Source organism: Miniopterus schreibersii (assembly GCF_964146895.1).
Source record: "Miniopterus schreibersii genome assembly, chromosome: 8".
Classification (NCBI taxonomy): domain Eukaryota; kingdom Metazoa; phylum Chordata; class Mammalia; order Chiroptera; family Miniopteridae; genus Miniopterus; species Miniopterus schreibersii.
In genome coordinates this window covers 61,290,156-61,312,620 of record NC_138109.1, presented here as the reverse complement: position 1 = coordinate 61,312,620, position 22,465 = coordinate 61,290,156, and the positions used below count along the sequence as shown (strand labels likewise).

At 38.2% G+C, this 22,465-nt stretch overlaps 1 protein-coding gene across 1 annotated transcript in view; it reads right to left on the bottom strand.

Moving 5' to 3' along the window:
* DCDC2 (doublecortin domain containing 2) overlaps positions 1-22,465 on the bottom strand; it is a 133,572-nt gene that overhangs the window by 87,026 nt on the left and 24,081 nt on the right. Inside the window, exons 3-4 of the mRNA XM_081144301.1 lie at positions 1,643-1,719; positions 1,381-1,512 (exon numbers count right to left, since the gene is read on the bottom strand). Coding sequence (XP_081000427.1) covers positions 1,381-1,512; positions 1,643-1,719 — 209 coding nt within the window. The remainder of the gene's footprint in view (positions 1-1,380; positions 1,513-1,642; positions 1,720-22,465) is intronic.

The window sequence follows — 22,465 nt, the reverse complement described above, 5'->3', positions numbered from 1 at the left end:
GTGCAGGAGGCTGCCAATCAATGACTCTCTCTCATCATTGATGTGTGTGTGTTTTTTCTCTCTCTCTCTCCCCCTTCCTCTCTCTGAAATCAATAAAAACATATTAAAAAATAATAATAAGGTATGTTTATATATTTATTCATTTGTGTGTGTGTTCCCATTTGTGTTTTTAAAAAATAAAAGATTCATGGGCTTCTGTATGCATAGAACATTTCTGGAATAATGTAGAAAAGTGACGGAAAGAGGGACTTGGGAGTCTGAAGGGAAAGTAATAGTTTTTATTTATACCTTTTGTCCTGTTTGAAATATTTTTTACTACATGTGAAGTATTACTTTCAATTACATTTATACATTAAATATATATTTATATATACCTAATTATATTTAAAATTCAAATGGCTTTGAAACTATATATATATATTAATATGTGTAAATAAGTATACACATTAAACTGAAAGACATAATATACAATCATTTGAGAACTTATTTTATCATATGTGTCTATAGGAAGACATATAGAAATAAATACAGGCATAAAAACAGATCTTGAAACCAAGAGTGTATTCTACCAGTGGCATATGTTAGACAGAGTGGGAGAAAGACAGGATTCAAGAACTACCAGAAAACTCTTAATTAGATTTCAAGCATTTGTGTATCACATATTATATATATTCTTAATATGTTCTGTACTTGTATATATTATTTGTAACCCTCCCACCTATAAAAAAAATAAGTGAGCCTTTATCAAGGAATAATTTCATAGGCTTCACAATTTAAAATCCATGATTTTAGTCTTCACTTAAATTTCAGAGCTTGAGAAAAAAGCTTCTGCTTTCTCAAGTCTAGGCAATCACACTTAATTGCCCTCTCTAACCTGCCTCTTCCTTAAACCCACTAAACCTGCCTCTTCCTTAAACCCACTAACGGCTCCTAGTGTCTGGTGTTGTATGCTAGGCAAATAGACTGGACCATCAAAGAATCGTAATATCTCGTGAATAAAAGGACAGTTAATTAAGAGCCAAGAAGCTAGCTCACTCAAGATAAGTTAACAAAAAGAATATTGCCTGTTTGCTCTAAACCAAAAGAATAAAAATAGTTAATATCTGTTGATGGGCTACTACGTGCCAAGAACTGTTTTAAGCTCCTTACGTGGATTATCTTACTCTTTAAAACAATCCTATAAGGTAAGTACTACTATACACCTATTTTACAGATAAAGAAATTGAGGCATACAGAGCCTAATTAGTGAGCCAAAATTCAAATTGAGGACGAGCGACTTGAGAGCCTCCTGGGAGTATTTCCAGCAGCGACTTGAGAGCCTCCTGGGAATATTTCCAGCAGCCCTGAAAACCATCCACTCCCAGGATTACCTTGACGTACCTGTGAACAGCCCCACTCCGCAGAGTTATCTTTTCCGTGACCATCTGCAGCACATGATCCCACTGATTCAAGGCTTTTCTGGGGATTAGGAGGCGAGAGGCTGGGCTGATGAGGTCTCCATTTGCAATCAAGCTAGACAAAGAGCAAAGCCGGTGAGCGACACCGTTTGAAAGAGCAATGCCATTAAAATCACAGGGCAAACCCCAAACCAAAAGGAACCACCAGCCAATTTCAACTTGAACTGTAAAGGTCTCCCACTTACAAGATAGTACAGGGTTCCTGAAGAGGCTTTCTGAATCGAGCGGACACGTTGATCTTGCTGTGGATTACTGGTTTTACCTTTAAAAGCAAGAAGCACAAATCACTGAGCGTATGGGAGTTGTTTTGTCTTTCTCTACTGAGGAACAACTGCAGGTTCCCAGGGATCTGGCAGAGGCCTGCTGTGCCTGTGTTAAAATCTTGCTTTTCCCCACGTCTATGAGCACGCTGGCTGGTGCTCCATCAGTGTTATGCGGCCTTGACAAAGCTCTCGAGAACGATGTCTGCTCACGATCTATTCTAGGCCAACACAGAAACCGTTGGGCTGTTAGGAGAATTTCAAGGCCACTTTTTAAAGCAGTGCTTTCTGTAAAACAACAGTAAAATAATCCTATAAAATACTGGACTCTGGAGTCCCCCCTCCAGCCCACACATCCTGTCTTGTCCCCTCTCCTCACCCACCTTCGCTTCGCCTGCTCCCTGAATCGAGACCCCATGTGTTTGTGATCCCATCCTAGTCTCTTAAGACGAACTCCGTCACTTTTTCTCAGATTTGCCTCTTCCCCTACCCATCAGCTGCCCATGAACCAGTGCCCTCAATTCCTGAACTCCTTGCATCTGGGGGGGGGGGTCTGGTCATCTGTCCATCTTCTTTGCCTCTAGAGTCCAGGCTGCTGTCAGCGGGAACCGCATGGCACCACATGCCCCTGGTGCCCTCGCCTGTGACAAAGCTTTTGCATCAGCCAGACTTCCTCCACCTCCTGAGTCAAGCGCTTCTTACGCTTCCCACAGTGGGTGATCCAAGCCCCCGCCTCTCCTCTTAAACCCTGGAACCCCACTGCAGACACTCCCTCTCGCCGATCATTTCCTTCCTAACTCAAGAGAAGAGGCTGACAGGCCGCAGCCCCTGAGCCTCCGAGGCCTGCCCCTCCCGCCTCAGCTCCGCCTGCACCGCTTCTCAGCTTCCTGCCTGTCTCGGAAGAAGGGCCTCCATCCCCCACCACGCTACCTGCCATCTGGATACTGCCCTCTGCTGCCTCTGTTTGCCCCGTTCATTAGCTAGGCCCCTCCACCCCGCTCTGGCGTCAACTTCTCCCTCGGCCCTTTGGCCCCGTCAAGCACTATCCCAGCCCTCTGTCCTCTCGCCCTTCGCAGTCCTTCCTCCTCCTGCCCCACCCTCTCTTCTGTCTTCTGTCACCCAGTTTCCATCTCTGCCACTGAATGAACACACCCAACTCTTAAGCAGCACCTAAAAGAACCCCCAAGACCAGCCACTCCTACTCAGTCTCCTCGCCTCCCAACACTGCTTCCGTGCAGCCCCCTAGCGGGTACTGAGTGGCACCGGCCTGCTCCCCTCCGCTGCCAACCCCGCCCGCCTCCACCTGCCCGCCTTCGTTCACCGGCCCCTCTGCCTGCCATGCGGGGCCTCATTTCTGCACTCGCTGGGCCCAGCTCAGTTATCACTGGTCTTCCTCCATTCATTCTCCGTTAGCTTTCCGTCTCAAATTGTTACTGCTACTAGAGTGTAGATGACAGCGCTTTTGTTTTTGGGGTGTTTTTATTCCTGACTTGAAACTTATAAACAAAGGGAACTGATTAATAAAAATAGCTAACATTTATTGTACTATATTTAAAGGAAAGCACTGTACTAAATAATTTACAGGAATTATGTATCATTTAATCATCAAAGGCATGCCCTGAAAAAATATTACTATTGCTCCATTTTACAAATGAAGAAACTAGAGCTTGATTAATTTGTCTAAAATAACATAATAAGGGACTGAGTAGTAGTGAACCCATATCTATGAACCTCTAACTATTGGTTATACACTTTAGTAGTTATTTTAGAGATCAAATATTAACCCTAAATAATTTATAGGACTCTCTCCTTTTCCAAAATATGCCATCCATTTTGAGAGGAACAAAGAGTGTGAATTTTTCTGCCTCTCCCTGGTGACTAAAAAAAATCCTTTCAATACCTGCTAGTTATATAATAAATGTTTGTTGAAATTTAATTAAAAGATACTCTGATCTAAGGCACATGGATCAATGAAATAAAAGAGAGTCCAAAAATAAACCTATATATATGGTCAATTAATTTACAACAAGAGAGCTAAGAATATATGTACAATGGGAAAAGGACAGTCTTTCCATGCAAACTAAACAGCCATATGCTAAAGAATGAAACTGGACCCCTATCTTACACCATACACAAAAATCAACTCAAAACAGATGAAAGACTTAAAAAAGACCTAAAACCGTAACTCCTAAAAGAAAACAGGGAGTAAGCCCCTTAACAAGAGATAACAAGTGTTGGTAAAGATGGGGAGAAAAGTAAACCCTTGTGCACTGTTGGTAGAAATGTAAACTGGTTCAGCCACTATGGAGGTTCCTTAAAAAGTTAAAAATAGAATTACCAAATGACCCAGGAATCCCACTTCTGGGTATTTAATCAAAGGAAATGAAAACAGGATATTTGAAGAGATATCTGCACCTCCCTGTCCACTGCAGCATTATTTACAATAGCCAAGACACAAACAATTTGAGTGTCTGTTGATGAAAAATGGATTAAAATGTGATCTCTCTCTCTCTCTCTCTCTCTCTCTCTCTCTCTCTCACACACACACACACACACACAGGAATATTATTCAGCCAGGGGGAAGAAGGAAACCCTGCCACTTGTGACAACATGGTGGACCTTGAGGGCATCATGCTAAATGAAATAAGCAGGACAAAGAAAGACAAACACTGCATGATACCTCTTATATGCAGAATCTTAAAAAAAGGAAGTCAAACTCATAGAAATGGAGAGTAGAAAAGAGGCTGTCAAGGGGTGGGGAGGGTGGGGAAATGGTGAGAGTAAAACGACACAAACGTTCAGCTATAAGATGGTAAGGTCTGAGGATTCAATGTACAACAGGGAAGAAAAAAGATACTCCAATACTGAATAAAATCTATTTAAATCAATCATAATAATTTTACATTTTAAACCCAGAGATTCTTGGACCTAAACTAACATTTACAGTGGTGTTGACATTTTTAAAAAAGATGTTTGGCAGCTAATGCAGGCGCCTAAAAGAAATTCAAATGGTAAAGTGGGGCAGATGGTGCAAAGCAAGTGTCCTTCCTACTCCTGCTTCCCAACCACCAAGATGCAACCAGAGTTAGCAATATTCCGTCATAGTCTCTACATACATAAGCATGTTATCTCATGTACATATAATTTTTAAACACAAGTGATATTCTGCTATACCCCGTCTTCTCCACCTTTCTTCTTTCGTTTAACAATTTATCTTGGAGACTGTTCCACACTGGTACTTGGGGGAAGGGTTGTTTCATTCTTTGTAACAGCTGTGTATATCCCACTCTGTGAGCATGCCCTCCTTTATTTAACCTGTCCCTTAATGATGATCTCCAAATATTTCAAACTTTGCTTCCAAACTTTTGTTACTGAAAATAATGCCACGATGTGTTTCCTTGTAAATACTTATTTGCACAAATATGTAAGTGTATCTGTAGAATGAACTATTAAAATTGAGAACCTGCTGAATAAATGATAAGCAATATCTGTTTAATGGAATTTCTTGCAGGCTTACTCCTGATGGATCTCAAGAGTCCCTTGATTTATTTAGTTCATACTATAGCATAAGAAAATAAATCCATTTACAAGGAATGCTGTTATGAGGCCAGGTGTGGTTTGCAGTGCTTTTAGATGACTATAAATGCCTCTCCCATCAATCAGATTGCTTTCTTGTAAGGCTCAGCTTGTTTAACTGCAAATAAGTCTTTACCTGTGTGAAGTTCAGTCTTTCCTCGTTGCCTGTGTTAACAGCGTCTTCCTCTTGGGATCCTCCACACTTTTTAAATATAGCTATGCTGCCCCCCTGATCTCTTGACTTAAAGCTACTGCCACATGTCTGGTTCTCTGTTGCCTTTTCCTGCCTTATTATTTTTTCCATAACACCATCCTCTGACAGATAGTACATTTTATTTAGTTAGTTTTTATTTTCTGGTCCCTATTGTTACTTTTTAGTTACTCTCAATATTAACTAGTTAATGTACTGAGCACACACTTCACACCCAGTTGTTAATTTTTCAAAACTCTTGCCTACCAACATTGACTGTTTAATACCTGGCTGGATTGCTGAATTCAAGACAACGATGAGGAAGTTATATAAACAAATAACTTTAAAACTTTTGTTGAGTTGGTTAAAATATGCTACTTTTCTTTAGGGCGTACATATTTATAATATACAGAATTTCATAAATACACATGATTTTAAAAATAATTATATAACTTTATTCTGAGTCTATAAGTTGTTGCTTGAATGAAAGCAAACCATCTGCTTGAACAAGTTGTTTCCCTCATTCAGCATAACAAAGATATTTCCCAAATGCTCATGATTAAACAACTGAATTGAAGATTAATTTTAAATATATAATTCTGTGAGTAAAAAACCTGAATTAATCTGTTTTCAGATACACTAATAAAAGAATCTTAAGAAACATTCCAAGTAATACATCTGGATTGAAAAAATAAATGCAAGACCACTGTATCAAAGAACTGAAACTTTTTGGAATGTAATACCATTTTTTCATTAAAATGCATTTTTCTACTTGGTATTTAAATAATAACTTAAATAATAAAAAATTAAGTTAAATCTACTACATATAAGGGAGCTTTTCCAGAGTCCTTATCAGGGATGAAGAATTGGTCACTTGGTGCTAAGTTAGGGATATCATGGCTTTAGATAATGAAAAACACAATAAACTAGGAAATGTGTTTTAAATTTATAAATTTTCTTAGTAACCCACATATTTTCCCTTGCCTTTTGAAAATAAATAGTATTTGAAATGTGAGAATAATGTTAAGTGTCGACACACCTAGTTACAGAGGGATAGGCACGTAGGGATGGACCACGAGGTACTCCCACTCAGACCGTGCTGCACTTGAACGGTTCCCATTGGTGAGCAGGTTGACTAGTGTTAGTTGTGCAGTCTGTGTCCGTGAAACTATATCAATGCAAAACTCAAACTCTGGACCCAGCAGAGCTAATACTCTTATTTGGTTTTGTCAGTTGGTGAGGGACTCACCACCAACCAAAAGCAGGAAATGCTTATAGCTGACTTCTGCCTGGAGTCTGTAGTGGGCCAACATTATCTTAGAAAGCCCAGTTTATATGAATGAGAAGTAGGTTAGCCTAGTGAACCAGAGAAAGGGGTCATTCCTTGAGTAAAATAGACAGATAAATGATATATATAGATGATGGATGGATGGATGGATGGATGGATGGATGGATGGATGGATGGATAGATGATAGATAGATAGATAGATAGATAGATAGATAGATAGATAGATAGATAGATAGATAGATAGATATAGATGATAGACAGATAGGTAGGTAGGTAGGTAGGTAGGTAGGTAGGTAGGTAGGTAGATGATAGATAGATAGGCAGGCGGACTAAATATTTGGCTAACATGTTTCTTAGAAATATTTCCAAAGTCAAAGGTGGCAAAAGTGACTTACCTGTGTTCACTCCACTAGAATGGGATAAACCAGGACTCCAGTGCAGATCTTTGTTAACAAATCACATATGTTTTCCAATATATCACTCTGTCTCTTGTATCTTATTTAGACTGTGTGCATGTCACAAATGGTCATTCCAAAAACAAAAAACCCCCACTAATGCTTCATCTAAAACTGATTAATATAAGTATGTAATTTACATTAATGCACAAATTCCACATGATACATAGCAGGACATCACAGCAGCTGGATAAAATTCAAGATAAAACCTGCATGACTCAAAAATATGAATGTATTTGCCCCGGCCAGGTGGCTCAGTTGTTTGGAGCGTCATTCTGTGCACCAAAAGGGTGCCGGTTCGATTCCTGGTCAGGGCACATACCTAGGCTGCAGGTTCCCTCCCCAGCAGGGGTGTGTACGAGGCAACTGATCGATGTTTCTCTCACATCTGTTTCTCTCTCTCTCTCTCCCCTCCCCCACTCTTTCAAATCAATAAAAAAAATATCTTCAGGTGAGAATTTAAAAAAAGAATCTATTTGTTATTTTAAAAAAACACAAACTAAATGAAACTAAAATTGTTACTGTAAAAAATATATATTTGAAATAATGTGATCAAAACCTACACACTAGGTAACTGACTAAAGGTCTAAAATTCTAAATTCCAGGACTAATTGCCAATTCAATGCCTCACACTTCATTTTCTTGATCTGTAAAAATAGGGATAATCTTCCTAAACTAGCCCAAAGGAATGCTCCGTGAACTAATTAATGAAGTAGCAATACAACCCTCTGGGGCTGTTAGGCTGCATGCTTCAGAGACTCCATCTGCCTCAAACCTCAGCACTCACCATCTCCAGAAACCCTAAGCCAAGCAAATGAAGCTCGGTCTAAGGACCTGAGGAAATGATGCTGTTAAACAAACACTATCACAAAAGCCTAGTGACCGCTGACCTCTTGTAAGAACTCAATACGATTTAAAATCTCAAATCTAAGTCATATATAAAAACTCACTTTTAAATAATCTATCAGGATTTTGTGACGATCCATAAGACAGACTTAAATGTTAAGGAAAAAGTTAAGTATTAAAGTTATTTATTTGCAAAATATAGGTCAATCGACACAAAGACACTTTGACTGTGTGTTCCTTATTCTATGGATTTAAGAAAAAGTGAGTTCTCAAAATGGCAATCTTTGAGGAAACTTTGTTACTATTTTAAAAAGACAGCACACAGCATCGAAAAGAACAAAGTTCTTCATTAAATATATGATCAATTTCCACCACTTTTTGATAAGTAAAAAGAAAAGGCATAACAATTTTAAAAGACAAGAATAAGAAAATAACTTACCCTAGAAGCAATATAACGTATACATGCAAACTATAGATTCTAAAGAGCTTCCTTAATTAACCACCCATGTTTTTTCAACATTACTATTTTTTTATATGGAAGAAAGAAGGCTAAACTGCCTGGTGCGTGGTGATGGTATGATCCACCAGGCTGAGCACGTCCTGTGTTGATGGTATGTGTCATAACTGACAATCGGAAAGTGCCTCTATCAGAGGACGTTTTGTGCTGGGAACATCTCCTAGACTTCGTGGAATGAAACCATTCATCATGAAGATACTCTAGATGTGTGGACTAAAAGAGAAACTTAAAAAGAAAAACCTATATAGCAAGAAGTGAAGACAGTAACCAAACTTTTCCGAAGGAGAGTTGACTCTTCCTCTCCTTGGATTTCTACTGATGTTGCTACATCAAATCTTAATAATTATGAGTTTTGGCATACCCTAATCTGTTGCTTGATACAGAACAAATACAAAAAGAATCACTCCTAGTTGCACTACAGTCAAACTGCAATCAGAGAAAATATACACATTTAATTCAGAGAACTAACAATAAGAATTATGACTGGTTTCTCTTAAAAACAATGTAAGCCAGAAAAAAATGTAAACTTGGAATTTTATACCTTGAGAAAATATCTTTCCAAATGGGAGGTAAAATAAAAACATTTTCTCAGAGAATGTTATTAGCAAACCCACACTAGCAAAAAATCATGAAGAAAGCTCTTCAAACTGAAGGGAAGTAATATAAAATGAATATCTGGATCTGCACAAATTAATGAAAGATATTGAAAGAAAATATGTGAGTAATTTTAAAGATTTAAATTCTTTTAATCTTAAAGAAAGACTATTTTAAAGCAAAAAGAATAGTAATGACTCATGAAGTTTATAACATGTAGAAGCAAAATATTTAATAAGAATGCAAAGGTTCATACAGTGAAGATAAATGAAGTACTGTAGTAAAGTTTTTCCTCTTCCTCATTCATGAACTGGTAAAATATTTGAAGGCAAACTAAAATAAGTTAAGGATGCATGCTGTAAACTCTAGAGTAATCACTGAAAAAACAACAACACGAAGAGGCAAAGCTAAGAAGCCAATAGAAAGATAAAATGGAATAATTTTTAAAAACATTCTATGAATATAAAGAAGGCAGGAAAAAAAGGAAAAAACCCAAATGCTAGATGGAACAAACAATAATATGGTAGACTCAAAACAAATCATGCCACTAATTAGTAAATGTAAATAAATTAAAAACTTCAATTAAAGGACAGAGATGGTCAGTTGAATAAAGAAACAAAATCTAATTATATACTGTTTACAAGAGACACATTTTAATGTAAGGACAGGAGTAGATTGAAAGTGAAAGGGTGGAAAATATTCCATGAAATATTAATCAAGGAAGTCCAGATTTTCTGATCAGTGCAAGATTATAAGAGATACGTAATGCCCATCTGTTCTATTAATTTTCATAACAGATTTATAATAAACTTTTTTTTAAAAAAAACAAATGCATATTTTAAACTTGGATATTTCTTACAAAATATATCTTATACAATATCTGACATACTAAAATATATTTTTCTAGTATTATGCTCTTTTAGACTAAGAAAATTAAGCTCAAGAAATATCGTTAATCTGGAACAGTACAGCTACCAGATGTTTTGGACATATGATCTTCTATGATATGGAAGAAAAAAACAAAGAAAGAATATAACTAGAAACTCCATCACAGTTCGGCAATATGCTGTCTGAACCCCATCCTTCTGTGACCAGTCTTGGTTTCCTATACTAAGGACTCCTCTTCTGCCCAAGCCTAAATGTTGGTGCTTCACCCACGGGTTCCATGCTTTCCCTCTTCTTTTTGTAACTCAATCTCTCTCCCTGGTCAAATTTATCCAACCCAATGTTATTTATTATCAACATCATTGTGCTAATAATGACCTATCTTTAGCCAGCTCTTTCTCCTGATTACCATCAAGTCTCTATCTTTAGTCCAGATCTTTCTCCTGACACCAAACTTGTATAACCAATTGGATATGTCTAATTCGTTACAACTGTTAAAAGACAGTTAAGACAAAGATTTGTAAAATCTTTTGTATCTAATCATCAATTCTGCAGAGTCACTATAATATGAGAAATTTTTTTGCATTACTGAATTTGCATAAATCTCCTGGACTTTTTAAAGTACTTGGAAAAAAAAAATCTAACACAAGTTACATCATTACTCCTACATTCAGAAAATGATAAAGTCCAATAGCTTTTCCCTCCTCAAAATTGCTTCATCTGTCTCCTCCTCTACACACCCCATGGCCCAGGCCAAGGTCCTCATAAATCCTGACAAGAGCTACATCCAGCATGGTCTAACCAGTATTTCTACCTGCAACATCTTTCCTCTTTCATCTACTTCTGAATTAGCCTTCCTGAAGCACAGATGAAAACATGTAACTTCTCTAAAGTCAAGATGTCTTAGAACTGAATATTTGAGCTATTTCAGTTGAGGCCATCCTACCATAATCTGACCTCATTTCTGACAATTCTACCCTGACTCTTCACTCAGTGGGATATAACTATTTCCTGAAATTCCATACCACTGTCTGAATATCTCATGCAACATTTTTCACAGGTATAACATATTTCCCTGATATTATCAATATCTTGTGGTCCGTCTCTCTTTTTTGTTATTTGAGTAAAGAGCCTCATCTATAACTCAAAGACCCAATCATGGTGCTTTAAACATAGAATTCACTCAGTAAATACTTTAATTAAACAAAACTAGAACCAGTATTTTTGAACATATACCATGCCCAGAACTGTATCAAATGCTTTCCATATGTTACCTTAACTTTCATAAGATCTTTATAGGAGCTATTTTCAAATAAGTTTATAATTATAAAACACATCAGAATTTATAAAATGTTTTCACGTATAGTGACATTTGTTCACCAAAATGCATTATGAGGTATATATTATTCCTATTATATACAGGAAAAGATGAGCCTCTCTACCCTTCAGGGCACACAATAAGCAAAGAAGCACTTCTTCCAATTCCCAGTCCAGGGTTCATTCCTACTGTTAATGTTGCTCAAGACAGAAACTGGCCACTAGAAGAAATAGTAGACACATATTTGCATCCACTTCAATAAGATATTTCTTGAATTATACATCAATGAAGACATGCAAACATTTACATATTGGCACATCCAGACTGCCCACTTATTCAGTGGTCTCAGTATCTTTTCAAGACCACTCAAGTTTCTCTCCCCTTGGCTAGTACCTGTCAAATATTCTTTACATGATTATATCAACGTAATTTATGGAACCCTAATTGAATGAAAATTGAAATCCTTCAAACCCCCAAACTCCTAAAAATTCCACATAGGCATGGTGGCAAAGTCAGTCCAGCCACTTAAGTATTTTAGAGAGAATATTTTCATCAATATTGTTATATAATAAAAAAGTCCAAGCATTCAAACTTGACTAAGAACCTAGTTATAAAAGATGTCTAATTATAATGAACAAGCTGTTCAGAACATTCCCAGAAGGGTCCAATTAGTTTCTCTGAGCTGATGAAACTACTCATCTGTCCTTGGGCCCCTGTAGGTCCCCATGTTTGCTGTACCCAGTCCAGGGCCTGATTCCCCAAGGAAGGTTAGTATTCACCTGCAGGGTGTGGATTTTCATCTTATTTGGAGGGTTATCTTTCTGCCAATAATGGCTACACTAGCATCAGCCTGCAGATGTGTGTGTTTTGAACTGCTCTCTAAATTAAAACAGGCAAACAATTCAAAACAAATTTTGAATGTAGGTTCAACGAGTGTAACAGATGTACCACTCAGGTAGGGGGTAACGACAGAGGAGGCTGTGCATGTAGGGATGGAGGGGTACATGGGAAATCGGCACCTTCCTCTCAATTTTGCTGTGAACCTAAAATTGCTCCAAAAAATAGCATCTACTGAAAAGAGTGACCCCAAAAAATAAGATACCCATGATAAGTAATATCTTTCTTGGAAATTCTTAAGTATAAGCATATATTTAAATAAAAAGTCCACACTGCTAAATCATTTTCTCTTAAAAAAAAACACACACATCTATTTTCATCAATTTTGAACCATCAAATTGATTTTCCAGCTGATACCACATATTTTTAAACTACTGGCATTCTGGTTTAATTTTCTCTTTACTGTACTTTGTGCACTACTTTTAAAAATCAGATAATCCTAAGCATTCTGAATATGTAATAGTAAACCTCACACTTATTAACTTTATTCTAAAGCAATTATTGACAATGGTCGCTTTATCTTATAGAAAAACTGAACAGGACTTGAGTCACTTTTAAGGCATTCATAAGTTAAGCCTGCAGGAGTTTCCGTAATGCTATAACTAAGAGAATATGACCCCCATCAAGTTAAAAAATAACCCATTAACCCAGGAGAATTCTTAGGAGAAATTACAGGAACTACCACTAACCAAGCATTAAAAAAATAATCTTTTCATTGTCTCTTTTCTTTTGTATTCCTTCTTAACTCATTAGCGATGCCTACTTTTCACCATTGTCATTTGTGTTTGTTTTGTTTTCCCAAACAGGATTTGGGTTACCAAACCAAAGTAGGCAAAGGAATGTAAAATTCCCACTGAAAACGCAGAGCAGCAGGAAGTGTATACATAACAGCGCAAGATGAAAGCTGGCAGTGCGGGCTCTGCGGGGGCAGTCCCTGTGGGTGGAATGCAGCTCCCCCTGCATTTAAATAAGTCATTTAGTCCCCAGGACTCCCACTGAGAATGTGCCAACTGTACAACATCTACATTCAGTCCTTCGTAAATCCTGAGAGCACTATTAACCCAGCCACTGATAGCAAGGGAAGTGCCACTGCCATTTTTAGCAACTATTAGTTTTCCCCCTCGTTGCGCTGGCTCTGTGCCCATGCTGAGGGCTCAGTACTGAACAGGGCAGGCAGGGGCCTCCACTCTCACTGAGCTTACATGTGGGGTGGAACGCGGGAGTGAGAGACAGGAAAGGAGATCGAATAAAGGCGGACAGGAAAATAAGAGGTGAACCAAAAGAGTGCAATGTTCCAGAAGCTAAGAGAGAAGGATCAGCTCGTGGAAGACAGATTAAGGCGAGGACAGGAAAACGTCCACTGAGTTGGTCAACACAGACACCCTTGGAGAGCTTGGCAAGAGCGTTATGAGAGGAATGCAGGGGCAGAACCCTATTGAAGTGAGTTAAGGGACTTGAAATGGAAGTAAGGAAGTGGAGAGGACTCTTTCTGCTCAGCATTATTAATCTCTGTAGGAAACACAGAATAGGTTTAGGATAAGCTTCTTACCATATATATGTAAAAGCCAGGACACGTAGGAAGCATTTAGAACAGGGAGAAAGGATTTCCAGCCTCCCTGGGAGCGAAGAAGCAGCTAAACTCAAGAAGCTACACAAGGGCAGAACTTTGAGGTCGCACAATTACAAGTGTCACCTGTATGGGGTCATAAATGAGGAGTGAGTTGAACCCAACCAGTAGAGGACTCACGTGCAACTTTGTTGACCAGGAGGAGCAAAGGGTTGTTTGGCTGGGAAAAGGAGATGGAAGAAGGAGCCCATGGAAAGCAAATCAGCACATCTGCACCAGGGGAGCAAGCTGGACATCCAATATAACAAGTACCCTGGAAAATTCCCACTAAATTACTATCCTAATCTTCTGTTTCCAAAGAGATTGCTTGAACCATTCTTAACAAGCAAGAGAAACACATGCCAAATTACTGCCAAATGTTTTAAGAAAATCTAAACTTCTACATATTCTTGAGAATAATCAAAAAACATTCCTCCAATGCAGAAAATTTGGGGTATAACTACATTATTGATAACATTTTAAATTAATATAATAGTTTTTCAAAACTTTGTGGAATTATGTGCCTGCAAGCATAAAATGTGCTATGTATGCCCACTAGAATATGACATAGCAAAAACAAGGGAAATTATCTAAATATAATTGTATTAATTTATAATATCAATTCAATAAAACAGTATACATTACTATCAAAAATGATGACAAAGACTACATAAATGTAAAAAATATAAGTAACAATATAAGTGAAATATAGTGAAAAAACTTTATATAAAATATGTATTGTATAATAACTGTGTATATGTATAGATACATATATGCACAAATTTGACTAAAAAATTTCAACATACATATATATAAACAGATATATATAGAGAAAACCTGGAAAAAAATTTACAAAAGTGAAAGCTAATTGTTTGAATGATTTACTTAGGAACAATATAGGTTTTTTTTATAATTAATTTTAAATATATAATTAAAAAAATTAAATTTAGCAAGACGGTACATGTGTGTCAGTAGACAAGCCAGTGGAACAGACTAGAAAGCCCAGAAATAGACCAAAGTAAGTACACTAGCAATTTAGTATATGATAAAGTTGGCATCTCAAATCACTGGGGCAAAAATGGGCTTTTAATAAATGATGCCGAGATGGATGGCTAGCCAAGATATCTTTGGAAAAAGATTAAGATTAGATCTACATCTCACACCATAAACAGGAGCAAACTCCAAATGGAACAGGATATGAAAGTGAAAAACCAAACCCTACAGTACCAAAAGGAAACAAGTGAATTCCTCTTTAACACAGATATAGACTCCAATAAAAACTTATGAATTTGACTACATAAAAATAAAATATTATTCTGCATAACCAAAAACACCATGAGCAAAGTCAAAACACAACAAACTAGGAGAAAATGTTTGCAACATATACCACCGACAACTAGTAGCCCTAATGCATAAATTCATTCGAATTTAAAAATCCAATGACAATGGACTGAAAACCTGAAGAAAAGACAGGAAATTCACCAAAAAAAAAAAAAAAGGTTGACACCTGAACATACGAAAATGTTCAAACTTCTAATTAGAGAAATGCAATCACAGCAACACCGAGATACCATTTCTCACCTATCAGATCATACAAGAATTAAAAAGCATGACAACACATTTTGTTTTCTAGGCTGCGGAGACAGGCGCACTCACACAGTGATGATGGGAATGCAAACGGTACAAGGCTCCAGAGGGGAACTGGACACTATCTAACAAGACTACATATTCCCTTTATCTTTTCACCCAGCAATGTCACTTCTCTGAGAATCTATTCTGAACGCACACCTCTAAGAATACAAAAATACTTATGTACAAGGCACTTACGTACACTGCGGTATTATCTGTAACTGTAAAATATTAGAAACCTAAACACTCACAGGTAAAAGAATGGCTGAGAAAAGGGCTCTGAGGTTACAATGAAAAATGAGACTCTTGTGTAGCAACATGGAGAGATTTCCAGGACATGATACTAAGTGAAAGATAACAAAGCGACAGAGAATATCTGTAGTGCGGACCCTTCCTGTAGGAAAGAAATAAAAAATACACACGTGAGTGTGTGCAGAAGCTCGGATAAGCAGCAGAAGGATAAGCCAGAGCCCAGGGGACGGTTTCTCACAGGGAAGGGACGGGAGCCGGCTGTGAAGGAGGCCGGGCTGCCCGGCCGGGCGGGGCTCAGCGGCTGAGTGTCGACCTAGGATCCAGGAGATCGGGGTTCGATTCCCGGTCAAAGCACATGCCCAGGTTGGGCAGGAGGCAGCCGATCAATGACTCTCTCATCATTGATGATTCTCTCTCTTTCTCTCTCTCTTTTCCTCTCTCTGAAGTCAATAAAGATATACTTTAAAAAAGAAAAGAAAAGGTGGGGCTGGAGAGAGATGTGGGACGCCCGTTTCTGCGGGCCTTCGTGTACAGCTTATGACGTTTAGGACCAGGGCAAATAATTAAAATCACCCATGATGTGTGTGTGTCAGGGGGTGGGGGGCTCGAAACAGAACATGAACAGTAACCAATAAACCGAACTGTGTTACAGATAAATACACAACCACACTATGGATGAGGGAGGAAAGTGGTAAGCTGCGCCACTGGGCAAGGTGGTACTTCCACTGAAGGGTACAGGCGAAGAGAACCATGCGCCAGTTACTCTGCTTAACGAGATGTTTCTCCTAGCAGCACGGGTTAGCCACTCGACAACTGTTTTGTGTATACATTAAAGTTGATCAAATACATGCATTGTGGGTGAGGAGAGTGCGGCTTTCCACTCTCAGAAAATAAGTTACAAATAGGGACTAGGAGGCCTGGACGTACCCGGTCATGCTGGTGTGGAGTTGGAGCTATCAGTACGGGCTCGGTTTTAAATGTACATTTGCATGTGTTCACAGGTGGATAGATACACAAATAAACATAGATGTGCGTATTTGCATACATACATATATTTTCTAGCCCTGTCTACTAAGAGGGCTTAAAAGCAATGACTTCTCAGTAACAAGGAGCAGACCTAATGCCCAGATATTGGTTTCTAAATACCATTCTCCAATAAACAGAGCTCAGTTTCTTTGGAGAAACGATGGATTCCCAAGGAGGAAAAACAGAAAATGAGCCTGGGACATTCTGTGGTGCTAGAAAGTAATGAAGTGCTTAAAAAATGGCAGGGCCACGTGAACTATGCCAAATGGTGCTGTTAGGTCCTCTAGTTGAGGAACACTTGCTGCTAATCTTGAAAATGCATCTGTGCTGGGCCGCATCTGCTTGGCTATACAAAGGAGTAGGATTTCTTTCCGTCTTCGCAGTCTCTTAGGGGATCGGCTGTGACGTGCCTCACATTCTGGCTTACCCCTTATTTGATAATAAAAGTGATTGCTTCCTTTATTCGATAATAGAAGTGCTTTCTTTCCCTAAGACCTTTGTGGAGAGGATTTCTGGACTGAGGGAAGATTTTGTTTTTAATTACAGTTCCTCAACTGTACCCTCTGATAAGATGGACTATGCAGGACACAACATCATTTTCCTGTATTCTGGACAAAAAATACACCTCAACCCAACCGCAAGAAAACATCAAACAAACCCATATTGAAGGATATTCTACAAAACAACTGACCTTCAAAGTTCCCAAGGTCATGAAAACTGGGAAACAGTAACATAAATAGAAACTAAGGCAACATGACAACTAAATGCAGTGTGAGGACTGGATTGGATCCTGGATCAGAAAAAAGACACTAGTGGGGAAATTTGAGAACATTCTATAAATTAGGTGATTGTATCAATTTTAATTTCCTGCTTTCAATGACTATGCTATGGTTATATCTGATGTTAACAGAGGAAGCTGGGTGAAGTAAAATATATAAGCAATTCTCTCTACTATTTGACACTTTCATCTCAAATTATTTCAAAATAAAAAGTTAAACAAATGTAATGTTTGTCATGAACTAATCATATAACTTAACATCTGATACATAGAAGGCCTCCCTTGTCCTGTCTTCACCTCCCTCCTCCTGTTTTCTCCCAGTAATGAGCCACAACCAACTCTGCACTTAAACTGTAATTAAAAAATACCTCCTGAGACACCCAACAATAGTTTTCATTCCCAACTAGAATAAATTTAAACACTTCTGTCATGTGATTGCATTTGGCTTTGGGTTTAATTTCAAAGAAACTTGAACCTCTATTGCTTTGTGAAGCCAAGAGACAGGTTGAAAAGAACAACAACAACAAGAGAGTCAGGTTAAATTTGAAGCCAAATCATTTCTTGAGTCACTAAAACAGAGAAGAAAGCAGTTATCTCCTGAAGATCAGTCATGGGTTTAGTTAGTAATATGCAGAAGGAGGGGGCGTCTTTTTTCACATACCAGGCTTACCAGCTCAGAACAATGAGAAACAATGGTTTGCTGTTAACCAGTGAACCCTAGCTTAATTGGAAAAATATTTGCATTTCCTTAGGGTACAACTAGGTCAAAAGCATCTCACCTCCACATCAAAACTGCACTATCCAGGAGGTCAAAGCACACGATGTAGACAAAGGGGAATGTTCAAGGTTCAGTGAGGTTTTCTTCCTTAATTAAAAGCATAAGGAAACCTTAAAAAGTAACAGTTCAAGACTATCTATGGCATAGTGACCTTCCTTGTGCAATCAGCCCACTGTGAGCTTATCTCCAGCTTGTCCCCAATGAAATACATTCACCTGAGGACAGAGAATGAAGGAGTGTGCAGCTCTTTTAAGGAAAATGCATAAAGAAGTTAAATCTGTTTTTGATCCATTAAGACCTAAGAGCTGGAAAAAAACAAGTTTGATACCGAGTGTCTCACTTATAATTGTTAGCAAAAACATCAAAGTTTGTTTCTTCTTTTTGTCCCATCTTTTTCATATGTTGCTTCCTTTTCTATCTGGATTGCTTGGGTGAATATGATTCATTAAAGAGCCTTGACACTTTGGTATCTAAAATCTTTCAACAAAATCAAAGATGACGCAAGAGAGAAAAGAAAGGATTTCACATCAAATGCAATTAAGTAAGGCCAAGTTCATTTTACTCCCAATCTGCCTGTTGCAGGGAAAGTGCTGGAATCGGAAGGTCTCTGAAGTGAACCTTGCTTCTTGGAATAATCCCAAACAAGAATCTCCAGAGCCACCAAGTCCAAACTCAAATACTCCATCCAAGAGTGAGGGAGCAAGACCCTGATGATTTGCAGACCCAGGGGGCTGATCCAGCTCACACCCCCTGGGGCTGGCCAAGGGCCAGGAGGACACTCTACTGACTTCCTCATGAACTTCTCTCATTATACCCACATTATAATACTAAAATATCCTCCCAGGGGTGAAGATTTTCCACCACTTCTGAACATGCAATGTATATACAGGCATGTTTTCAAACTTCGAGTGAGCAGGAATGTCCCCACCTACACATGTGATGACAAAGCGTACCTTGATGTTTATGCACGATTGCCCTGAATAAAAAGGAATCTGATCTTTTGTTCAGGGACACACAGCTTTGGGGAAATGACCCTACCCACAATCTCCCACCCACCCCTGTGTATCCTTGCCTGCTGGCATGCAGTCAAGTATGTTCTTTCTCATAAAATCTTGAAATTGTCTTTTTGGCTGGTAACTACTGAGTAATTGGACCCAGTTCAGTCTGGTAACAATGTCCTGAAGACACCCCCAAGGGGTCCTGGTATACAAGGTTGTTGCACAAAGAATGAATGAAAAATTCAGTGACGTTAGCACCATGTTCTAGTCCAGAGGTTTTCAACAAATGTGTCCCACAAAATGTTCCGCACTTCCAAGGCATGTTTAGCAGTTGGAGTGGATTTTTATTATTTTTAAAAATAAATTACTAGAGAAAATCTAGAACATTTCTCTTCCTCACCTCTCTCTTCTTTGGCATCACACTCACATCTCAGCCTAAAGTACGGTTTATTCCTTAGCATGACAGCAAGGCCTGTTTACACTAAACAGATCCATACCTGGAAGTGCAAGACGAAGCACATTTTCTTACTACATCTCTGATTTTTATTGAAATTAAGAAAACTTGAAACTGTTTTTCAGTCTCATAACCTCCTTATTCTTACTACCATAATATTAAACTGGCCATTTATTCAGGCCTCCCTTACCCCGTTGAATCCCAGTACAAAAACTAGTATAATTTTCAAGTATTACCATGATATATGGGAATACAGAATTTGATCAAGTTTCAAACAATCTTCCAAAACAAGAAAGAAAGGAAGGATTTCTGCTCTGCTCAACCAAGGTAACTGAATGAGCATCTGTACTTATGCATAATTTGGAATTTTGTGAGCAAGCACACCTACACAAAACTTCCAGCTCTCCCTGTCGATGGAGAAGAGAAGGGATATGGATAATCAGAGTGCTAGCTAATCCAAAAGTCATTTAAAATTAAAATTCATTAAACAAACCCTTTTCATTTTGTCAATATATATATTTGCACTCTCCCTTTTTGAATCAAGCTCATGTTAAAATGAGCCTTCAGTCTTAGAACATATCAACCAACAAAAGGACATCCTCTCGTAGTTCCCAGGACAGTAAAAAATCAATCCAGAATTTAAAGTTTACTATAAATAATCCTTAAAAATAGAAAATTGCACAAAGATTATTAAGAGCTGGCTGACATATTTTAGCTATAAAGAAAACAGATATAGAAAAGAAGCCAAGTTTATCTAGCAGAAGGAAAATAAACCCCACCATCATTCATATCGATAAAAATCCAAGAATTAAAAATAAATAAGAATGCATGAAGAAATTTCCCTTACATCCCCATTTAACCCATGCCATGCTGTATTCTGCTAATAGCATTTGTTGACCCCTGTCTCCCCAGAGAGAAGGTTCACTGTGTGAATCCAGGGACAGTTTTTATCATATCATCACTCTTCCAGTGCAGCCCAGTACCTGGCACACTGCGAGCAACCACAGCAAACATCTCCAGAGTCCTCCATATGATCATGAACAAGTCAGTCAGGGCTCCTGGGCTATCAAAGAGTACAATTAACTGGAAAGCCTGTGTTTGATGAGTCGAGTTGAATTCAATTACAAGAAAACCTACATTAGGACAAGTATTGTCATAACCAATTCACAGTCAAGGAAACTGAGTCCATACAGCAAACACAGTCCAGGATTTTTTACTATAAATCCTAAGCTCATTCTACTTTACATAAGCATTTTGTTTTAATGTCCATGGACACCTTCTTTATTAAACTGTTTACTTGCAACTAATCTCTTCAAATATCTTCAGGGTCTTTAGGGACTGGCAGCATGTGATATGTCTGAATTTCACATATATAACTAGTTTTCACTGTAGCAATTCCTTTTCAATCAATCTATTAATACTATAAACTTATAACAAAGATACAGGATGTGACTAGTAAACAAAATGAATATTCTTTAAATAAAAGAATTTGTAAACCCTAACCAATGTTCTAATTACTCTTCCCCCTTGCATTTATTAGTTTCTGCTTAATATATATTTAGCTTGATTTATACTTTAATGCCCAACATTTGTTACTCCCCAACAGATGGCTCAAATGGCAAGCACAGGAAATGAGATCTAGATTAATGTTCTTCCATTTTCAAGGCAGAAAGTATACACTACTTTCTGATGAATTATACAGTCCCTGACAAATGAACAAGAAGAGTTTATGTGTCAAAGCTGTCTATAAATGTTATTTGTTCAAGAACCAAAGAGGATACTTTCCCCAAGAGCATACAAGAGTGATGCTAAATCTCCCTCCCACTGGCAATGAGTTGTCAACAGCTGAAGATTTCAAAGTGGATTCCCCTGTGTACATTTACCTTTACGGTTGATCTCCAGGTAATAAAGAGTTTAGATTCCTGTCAAATACGCTAAAGGAGATATTTGAACTGGCTGTGCTTTGGAAGACTCACTATGCCTGCAATGCTAATGAATTCAACTAACTGGGGCCACAACTTATATAAATATCTTTGGGCAGAGGGAGAATAGTTGAGAATCACTGCTTTGGGGACTTGTTAAAGCCAAAGTGCATTTCTGTCAAGTTTTTGACCCAGGGCTTACCATACCCCAGAGGTCTGTTGCCCAAACTAGTGGCCAGCAAACCTACGACATTTTATGCTTCTATGCCCTTGCTCATGGCCTTCCCACCTTATCCTCAGTAAATTTACTGTACTGATTTTCCAAGACCCAGCTCCTCTCTGAAGAGTCCTTTCTAGGATTCCCTTGGCATGTAATATTAACTGCATCTCCCTTGTATGCTCATCAACACTGGGGTAAGCTTTCTGTACATGTTCACATTGTACTACTGTTATTTGTGTGCACATCTGTCATTCTGGCTACACAGCAAGCTGATCCCTGGAAAGCAGGAGCCACCTATTTCTCATTTTTCACCACCATTATTGAGGTAGATATTTACTAAGCATTTTTTGATAACTACAGTGCCAAGACAGTTATAACTTCTTTCCCAGTTTCCAATGAGAAAACTGTACTTTAGGTTCCAAAATTAGGATAAAAATCAGGCTGTATGGCTCCAAAATCCATGTTCTTTCCACTCTGTCATGCCATCTCTCAGTAAAACAAGGCTAAGCTGAAGCATTC